This window comes from Labrus mixtus, chromosome 15, assembly GCF_963584025.1.
Source record: "Labrus mixtus chromosome 15, fLabMix1.1, whole genome shotgun sequence".
In the NCBI taxonomy this organism is placed as follows: Eukaryota; Metazoa; Chordata; class Actinopteri; order Labriformes; family Labridae; genus Labrus; species Labrus mixtus.
This window is the reverse complement of record NC_083626.1, coordinates 15,248,469-15,258,230: the sequence shown is the minus strand read 5'-3', so window position 1 is coordinate 15,258,230 and position 9,762 is coordinate 15,248,469. Positions and strand designations below refer to the sequence as shown.

The following is a 9,762-nucleotide window of genomic DNA, read 5'->3' as shown; positions in this document are numbered from 1 at the left end:
TTAAATTTAAAATGTCTATTTAGGTCAGTACAAAGACACTTTTATGTTCAACTGTTACCCTTCCCATACAGCATAATGTTTAACAGGTATCAGCATTAAAATGACTGTTAAATGACATTGTTGTCAATAATAATATTTAGATTTTAATTATGGTAAACTGGTTGTTTACAATACATTAGGCTCTCCAATGAATGTTACATTTAATTGTACAGGTATTGTGAACTTAAATCGGCCAATTATTACTATTACTACTACTACTACTATTATTATTATTATTATTATTATTATTATTATTATTATTATTATTATTATTATTATTATTATTATTAACGGGTGAATTAGCAACATACATCAGCCGTCACTGAAATGGGTAAAATAATTAAATTGCTTTTGTTTTCCTTGCCTCACACCCTTGAACACACTCTCTGAATGTGAGATAGAATCTATGATATACTAGCTCAGCAAGCCCATAATTTAGCTCCTCCGCGCCTCCACAACAATTCTCCGTGAACTCTGTTTGAACCGCCTCGGTGGCAATAAATCATTTTTCTCTCTCACACAAAAGCGCGCCGGTCGCTCTGGGTGTCAACCCTTTTACAATTCCTCCTTACCTTCTGCGCTCTCTCGCCTGCTGACACAAACAGGCGAGGAAATCGTCGATAAACTTTTATTTTTCATACCAAATAACGTGCAAGGAAAACGGAAAGTATCTGCAGCATGCAGGGAGAGAATCTGCAGAATGCAACACAATTCTTACATATGTAGAATTTTTGTTTTTTTCATGATTTAAATCTTCCTTAATCTTAGAAATAAACATAAATGGTATCCAGAGCTGGATGCACGGATCAGTGGATGTATTTGCAGGGGACAGAGCTGTGCAGATAAGAGCAGACTGAGAGAGAGAGCCGGGGAGAAGACGTTAATGGGCAGAGGATGCTGTCGGTTAAAACGGTGCATACAAATGGCGCTGTCTCTGCAGAGCACGCGGAAGATTTATGGGCCCGCTGCCCTATATTGCTGTAAACAATGCAGAGTGGAATGAAAGGAGTAGAGTTTGCACACTGTACTTCATAAGTGAGGGAAAGACACACACTGTCAATTTCCTAAACAAGTCCTGACTTTTGCATAAGCACGTGTATTAACATATTGTATTAATTTGGGTGTAGCTTATGGCACAGGCAGGATGTAGCCTGTAGCATACAGCCTGGCCTGTATGTGGAGGGCAGATGACATAAATCCAGCAGCTCTGAGACGATGACATAACATTTTGTTTATTTACTCAGGAGAATGAAATGTTTTTCAGGACATCAATTGAAATAAATAATGTTGCAGTATCCACAAATAGTTTGAAATAGTGCACCTGTGAAATCTGATGTACAGTGTTTCATTATAGTTGTTTTGAATGTGTTTAATTGCTTTTTATTGCATTATTTCTTTAATAATTTATATCTGTACTGACGAATAAACAACTTTAAAGCACGTTGGATCAACTCCTGTTGTTTAAAATGTATATATCAATAAAGTTACTTTGTTTACAAAAGGAATGGGAGCTTTTTTTAATCTACCATTAAAGATGTATTTTAATTGATGATTATTTAAATTATAGGCACGTTTTAGTACCCACAACAATCCTACTTAATAAGATGTTGAAATAATATTGCTTTCATGAAAAATGTGAGTCAAGCTATGAAAGCAGGTTAAAATCGTGTAGTTTATATTTTACAAGTGGCCCTTTGATTTTAGATCAAATGTGCCTTTTAGTTTGAAATTATGAGTTTCATCTCAAACTCCAAAATGTAATTCCAAGTGGAACTCCAGCAGCTGTCCACATGAGATGACTGCAGAAGAAATGCAACATGTGTCCACATATTCTGCAGGGACTCATTTGCAGAGAAAAGATGCAATAAAAAGAGCGCGTTTTCACTTAACCTGTGCGTAATTGTGGATCTATAGTCTACGGATCCCATATTCAGATCACTTGTGCTAATGAAAAGTGAATCTCATAATCATAACTCAATCTAGTGCCTGTCTGGGCCTCGTGTGACGTGTTGAACTGCGTGAAAATGACTGTCATTTCTGAGGTCCTCAACGATGCAGTAAATAGGCTAATGAAGAATATCTCAGCGAGACGTTATGGTGACATAAAGTTTACGCACGCCATCATGTCCAGCGTCAGGAGTATAGATCCAAGCTGCTCTGAAATGTTTGCCAGCTCTGACAGTTAATCACTTCAACATATCTGATGGAGTTTTAAAATCTAGCTTTATGTAAATTCATTAAACACTGCCTCCCTCACACACACTCACACAAAGAAAAGACGTGGTGCATCTGCTCCCCAGAAAGATTTACGGATTTATGGCACACCCACTGCTGGTCAATGCGCGAGAGCCTCTGTGTTGCTGGAAAATAGCAGCGTGACCCCTGTTTCAACTCTCAGCCTTTATACATCTGCCATGGCTGCCGTTTCAACACACTAAACCCTGACAATACAACAGTCAAGACCCTTCAAAACAGAGCAATGGTGGCACTCACCTGAGACGAGTGAACGGGGGAAAGACGGTTATTTTTTTGTTTAATAAAACCGTATTATTATAAACCATGCCGCCGTTAAAACAGCTAGTCATATTTATTTGGCATTTGCTCTTGTTCAAACATTTCGAAGGCTGTTTGTGTAAAGTTTTTATATCCTCAAAGAGAGAGTCCTGGCCCGAGGTGCTCATAAATCACAACCTGCAGCCTGCAGCGGTGCACTGTGAGCTGAAATCATGTGCGTGATTCAACAGTCTGCAGTCAGAAAGTAAAGCAGTTAGAGGCTGAGTAAGTGAGGAGGGATTTAAACAGTGAACTTCAAACACAGAAAACACACCGTGTCTCTGCGAGGTGCTGAGGGGAGGAATTAGACTCTTTAAGTTACTCTTAAAAACGGCACGCTTCGATAATAATTACAGTTCGTTTCAAACTCAAGGAATGGATCTCATTGATAAAAGAAAAGAAAAGAGAAAACAATTCGAATTTTTTTTGGCATTCATTTGTGTTTTTCTGTTATTTCTTTAATTCATGTTAAATTGATGATCATACAATCTTAGCTTCATAAATGAACATACTATCTTAGATCTGAGGGAATGTGAAATGATATAGAGCATAAGCCTGTGCCCATTATCCCAAATTCAAACAACAAACTGACTGATTTATGACCGACAAGCAGCATAAGCTTTAGTATAAAACATCTTAAATCACATATTGCTTATTCTCAGAATAGATCCAACAAAGCCTTGTATGGGCTTCTTGATTAAATCCTAAATCAACAGAAAGTCACAACAGAAAATCTCCGCAGATTATCCATAATGTTCTCGTTGTACTTCATACAAATCTTCGATACAAGAGCTCAAACAAATGTGACACGATGTTTTTGTTTGGAGTGTAATCTGAGCTCCGTCTACTAGATTTTCACTTGATGGACACTTGGATCAGTTGTTTGGACATGAACGTCTGTCAGCTGTTTATCTTTGTAAACATGCTGGTGTCAAATATTTGGTCCTGTACACACCAGAAAGGAATAAACGCGTTACTCAATGTATGAAAAGAAGAAATTGAAATAAAGACCTTTCTCCAAATAGAGTAAAATAAAAACAATGAAGCACATAAATCTAATTTATATAAAACATATGCAATACCTTTGGCCTTTTACTTGTCATTCTTTTGAAAAATCTTATATTAAACGATCAATAAATTAATGATTTCTTACTGGACGAAAATGTCATTTGGTTTCAAATAAAAGTTTTCTGGAGGAGTGAAGTGTCTGTGGAACTTTGAAGGTTTTTGTGACTGAACTTGAAGGTCCCTGTCCATAAACTAATCATAATGACCAACTGTCCCAGTACTGTCACAAACACCTGGCTATAATTGGCAGCTTAGTTTTGAGCTGAAGTACTGACCTGAGGCCAGTTATTCTCTCAAGTCACACAGAAGTCATGTGACCGCCAGGCTATTTTTTACTGCCTCTGGTTTTTGGACACTTTGGGGAATGTAATTAACCTCTGAAAGTGAGACATTTTTAACATCTAATGCTAATTTTAGCTGTTTTCATAAATTGATCAGATACACATGTCTTTTGGGAATCAGTAAGAAAAATGCCTATTAAAAAAAAAAACATGTTTTCCCCATTAGGTGTTTTTAAAGACCTCTATTACGCATTACCAGATTGATAAATGGTTTTCATACAATCCTGTGTTATTGTCGTAGGCCCTACTCGCGTTCTCACTGCGTAATGTCCGCTCGAAGTGACCACAAATAGTTTTCAGGTCGGTTTAAAAGATGCTCAGAAATTAAGACGCGTGTTTTGGGTCTTGCAGGTCTGTATGAGAGTTCAGCACAGTCCTAGGTCAGACTGATTAACAAAAGGAGAGGTACACATTCAGTGCTGCCCCACTGCAGGCCTCTTTACGGGCACAACGAGGAAAAATCCACAAAAGAAAGCCGAGGCCAATGGGGAGCAGCGCGCGTACAGAAGGAGTCAGGTCACAGGGTGGGAGAGGTGGGCCATCCAGACTGAAATGAGCGTAATGGGACAGAAAATGTGTCCTCGAGGTGAACTCGGCCTTTTCCCTCTTCGCCCCAAAACTTCAATAAAGTAGCTTTTCAGCCTCGCGACATGGAGGCGACAGGGCCGAGAAAGGGAGCGGAGGGATGCTGCGACTGTGGCGCGCACATTAATTTCTCTAATCTGTCCAGCAACATAAAGGCTCGTGGATTCATTTTTCAACCCCGTCTCAACACCATTCTAGTGGCTTCTCAAAGCCTCTTCTAAAGGCAGATTCTGCCCGCTTTGGTCCAGATAAATTGAGTTATTTTAGAGTACATTTAAAAGCTCACATTTTGGAATAATGTTACACGATTTACCGACTGGTACATCATATTTACAAGGATCGACACTGGCTGTAGCCAGAGCTGTTTTTCCCGAACATAACACAAAGCTGTGTAGTGAAAGATTGATGATGGAGAATACCTCTTCCTTTTGTGCTCTCGAGCTCCCCCACTACGCGAGGCATTTTATATAAGGCCTATTCATGTCACTATTTCAATAATCTATCAAATTCTAGCACGTCTTTGGGTTTAAGTCATGGTTCAACTGGAATCCTTCTGCGTACATTTTTCAACAACAACAACAAAAAGAAGAATGCATCAGTGCGAGAGAGAAAAACAAAGCAAAAAAAACAAATAGAAACCTCAATGAATGTGCAGTCTGTGTGATATTTTGTCATGTTGTTGGATTAGTCCAGCATATACATTCGTAAATAGTCCTTTAGTTTGTTAGCCCTCCTGCCAAATGAAAAGCGGGCGATGACGTTGCATTGAGCACGTTTTTTTTTTTAAATGTAGTTTTTTGAATTCTCGCGAGCTGCTGCACACTGACCCAATGGGGAGAGAGCAGGGAAATGTGGGGGAAACGAGAGAGTAAACAACACACAGGAAAATATCAGCATCATTGCAGAGTTGATACCAAAGACCAGCGAGTTTCCTCCATCTCCATCCCCAACGAACACCATATGACGAATTAAAACTCAATCTCTGCAATCCATGACTTTATTTAAATTTTTTATTTTATTTATTTTATTTTTTACATTTGAAAATTCAGTCGCATGGCGCAGTGGACTCTAGAAAAAGCAGAGCAACTAGTAACAAAATGATTCAGAATATTTGCACAACGATCTAAAATGTGTAACACATTGCAAATGTCCTCTAAATGAATGGCATGCAGCTTTGTGTTGAGGTCAGGACGCAGGGAGCAGAGAGGCAGCGCAGTGTTGCGTTCAGGGCCTCACTGGCTTCACGTCTTTAACGCTAATTGAATGCCCTCCAGCTTGATGAGGTGGCACATAATGCAGAGCGCAAACTATTTCTTTCTCATATTTTAGAAATATTCAGTCCATTATGAGCCAGAAGTAACACACATACATACACACACATACTCACACACATACAGCCTCACACACTCACAGGCTGTACACATTGCTAATTTCAAGACTCCAGAATGAGCTGCAGGATTTACAAAGATTGAAAACAGTGGTTCTTGTTTCCTTCAAGAATTGTTTAAATATTCACACGTGTACAATTTTAAATATGATTTCCTCCAAACAACCGTAATAAAGCAGACCTCATCTTGCCTAAAATAAAGGTTCGACCAAACGTATTTAAAACTAGTAGACACTCACTGTTTTATTGACCAATATGATTAGCACAAGTACACTACACTCCGTTTATTGCATTTCACAATAATCTGCTTTTTAACGGTCTAAAACACAACATCAACACCACAAAACTAAACTGTAAATCAAAATCCTGTTTTTTGAAATACACGAGGTAATTTCACACATTATCCAAAACAAACAAGTTCAAGATCAATGGTGTGTTCCAGCTTTTTTTTATATACCAAAAATAACTATTATTATATGGATTTCCTTCCAGTGTTGTTTGAAATAAATAGATTGTGCATTTCACCTTATTGGGCAGCAGGGCAAAAAGAATGGCCCACAATAACATTTTGATAAAATGTATATTTTTCTACTTTTTTTGTTCCTTCATTCAAAACATTTTTAATAAAAAAACATTTTAATTGAGCTTCAAATAAATTAAACCCTGTGTCACGTAAAAATAATTCATCGGTGTTCGCAGTAATCCATGCTATATAACATGCATTTTATATAACTTTGGACTTAAAGGAAACCGCACAAGATAGCTACCAAAACAAAATATAGAATTGTTCTATAAATATCCAGTTCTTTTTCTGGCTCGTGGGTTTATAACCTGGTAATATCCTCGGCATGCTGCGCTCCGGTCAGTTCGTCGGGGGCCCCTGTGTTAGTGGCCGAGGCAGCGGCTACAGCGCCTGCTGCTGAGCCTGTGTTGGAGCCGGAGGAAGAGGAGGATCTCACTTTGGTGTTCGGCAGCCTGTGATCCTTTTTCCATTTCATCCTGCGGTTTTGAAACCAGATTTTAATCTGTCGCTCGGAGAGAACTAGGGTGTGGGCGATCTCGATGCGCCTCCGCCGAGTTAAATATCGGTTATAGTGGAATTCCTTCTCCAATTCCAAGACCTGCTGCCGGGTGTAAGCTGTCCTAGACCGCTTGGGCTCCGTCCCATTGTACGCCGAGTTCACTGGAAAGAGGAGAAATGGAGAGACAGAGAAGGGAGGAAAGGAGGGGTAAACAAGAATGGCCTCAACTGAGATATGGCTGCAAAGATTTATTGGATATGAATGTTTGGCTGTTTGAGGGATTTAAATGGGAAGTTAAGAACTTCTCCGCGTAATGAGAGGACACTCACATCCAACTATGAGCTAAATTATTAATGCAAGATTACAAAGCTCAATTTTTTCTCTTATTCATTTCTCCCCCTCTCTCTCCATCGCGCAATACATAACAGCAGAAGCCACATGGTGATACGGCTGCCCTGAGTATACCTCGGCTATAAAATTTATGGTGGGTGTAATTACCAATGCCGAGTCGTAAATCCGCCTCAATTGTGCCATTTCAAAGGCTTCCCTGCTATCGGAGCAGGGGCTGGCAACGAGATGGGAGTCAGAGGGACTGATAAAGGGAGGGAAAAGAGGGAGAGAGGAGCATGAGGAGTGCAGGGAACATAAACACACAAGTTGCCTACCAGTGCTGACGTGAATTTTCTTCATCCACGGGTACACCACGGGCTGCTTGGAGGAGGCTGTGCTGTTGGGATGCTCCGGGGTGGCTTGGTTGCAGGCGGAGGTGGCGGCCGGTGGGGTGGCGGGGGACATGGACAACTGTGGGGTTTCACATGAGGCAGGCTGCCCTTTCCCTGTCAGCAGGTGCGCAGATTGGGGTATTCCATGTCCCCGTGGCGTGTCAGGTTCAGGGATGCTTGCACAGTTAAACTGGCGCTCTTGGTAGCTCGCCCGCGGAGGATATAACTCCTGGTGGTGATGCTGGTAGCCACTGTCCCTCGCGCGGCTGTAAAATTCTGGACTATGCTCTGGGATGTAGTTATTTTGCGAATATTCCTCGCATGGAGGAAATTTCGGATCAATGTAGTTAGACTCCATCAAATACGAGCTCATGATCATTAATTTCTGGAGTGGAAAATAATTTTTCTAGCTTTGTCGTTTTTCTGCTCCATAAAGCCCTCCTACTTGCGAGCAGCCCTGTAAAGTTACTTTTACCACGTGACCCAGTGGCCCAATCGCGGAGTAAGAGGTAGTTCCCGGATAAGGAACCAGAGGTATTTAGCATACCTACAGTCGCCATTGTGGGCACAAATCTCTCTCCCTCTATCTCTCTCTATCACTCTCTCTCTCTCCCTCTCCCTCTCTGGTTGTGTTACCAAAGCAATTGATCTTGGGGACAAAACTAGTAGCTAGTTGCTGACCAAGGAAAAAATAAAACAGGCAAAATCCACTGGTCTCAATTATTCAAAGGGACAATAGGTGATTCGCCAAGGATAAGGCACAACAATAGCAAAGCAATCATTTTGTTAGCCTGCACGCCTTATAGAAAGGTTATCTGCTAATTAATGAAGTCTTTAGCAACAGCACTTCAGCTGTGAAGCACATTACGCACCATTAATACACTTAAGAGTTATAGAGCTGCTGCAGTTTTGATGATATTTCTAAGAGCATTTCAGCACTCATATTTTAAAGGTTTATGGTGAATCTAAATGTCAGAGGAGGACTGGAGGGTGAGATGATCTAAAGGAGGGGTTGATGTTTGAAACAGGCCTGATCATCTAATGACTGAGAACTGAATCCAATTTTAACCATTTTTTACTCTATGTTTTTTCTTCTGGGTTGTTAATTAAAACATTCGGCCTGCAACTTAAAATGTAATATCTATAGGGCAGAGATTGAGGTAAGGATTCTCAAGCTTACAGGTATTTTGAAGCTGCTTTGAATATCAGCAAAACTCTTCTTTATAATATAGCAAAAAAAAAATCTATTAAGAAATGTTATTGTGATCCAACTGAAAGATGCAAAAAGTTTCAAGTGTATAAAAGAGAATAGGCAAGTGTAAGATGTAACTTTAACCTTTAATAATAAAACCTCCAACAATGAAAGACACAACAAAAGCCACGCATATGTATATTCAAATATTATTATGAGCAGCCTTACAAATGAATACTGAATGAATCCCAAAGTAAAATCATAGACCTGCAGTCACATGTCACAGCTGTGTAAAGCATCATTATGATGTCACAGGCCAGTAAGCAGTGGGGTGCAACCATTATGATGTCAGACATCCAGAAGAAGAGGACCAGTATCATTGTGGAGTCACAGGCAGACCAGTCTCAGGACATCATGATCTGCTGACTTCACTGCAGATAAGTGTACAGTGGCTCAGAGGTGTTACATTACATTTGGTTGTTGGAGGCATGAGAATGTAAGGGAATTTAGGATTCAGGATTCAGTCCTTTCACAGATGGGGACTTTGTTCTTTATATTGCAAAAAAAAATGCTACTTTATTCATCCTAAGAGGCTTTTTCAAACAAATTACTTCATTGAACTGATCTCTACTCATGGCTCTCTGTTTTAACAACATTTAAATGTTCTTATCCTTTGTCTTAACTTGAAAGACGACTTCTGGCATTGATTTCACTTCACAGTCAACTAAACCTGTGAGGACAAGCTACAACCAAAATATTATGAAAGACAAAGCTTCGTGAAAGGAAATACATTCCTATAAATGTACTGCTAGAAATGCAACAGATATACAATATATATTTTTAATATAATCCC

At 39.7% G+C, this 9,762-nt stretch overlaps 1 protein-coding gene across 1 annotated transcript; it reads right to left on the bottom strand.

Annotated features, from left to right (window-relative positions):
- Positions 1-767: 767 nt before the first annotated feature.
- On the bottom strand, positions 768-9,142 carry hoxc4a (homeobox C4a). The gene is made up of 2 exons (XM_061058754.1): positions 7,661-9,142; positions 768-7,156 (listed from the first exon to the last, which is right to left on the bottom strand). The coding sequence occupies exons 1-2, from the start codon at positions 8,094-8,096 to the stop codon at positions 6,798-6,800; spliced, it is 795 nt and encodes a 264-aa protein (XP_060914737.1). The 5' UTR covers positions 8,097-9,142; the 3' UTR covers positions 768-6,797.
- Positions 9,143-9,762: the final 620 nt, after the last annotated feature.

Bases quoted from the DNA above. Each gene is read 5' to 3' on its own strand.
- hoxc4a (XM_061058754.1), bottom strand. From the start codon at position 8,096: ATGATCATGAGCTCGTATTTGATGGAGTCTAACTACATTGATCCGAAA. The intron at 7,157-7,660 runs GTAGGCAACTTG...TCCTCTTTCCAG, and splicing joins GAAAATTCACGTCAGCACTG to TGAACTCGGCGTACAATGGG.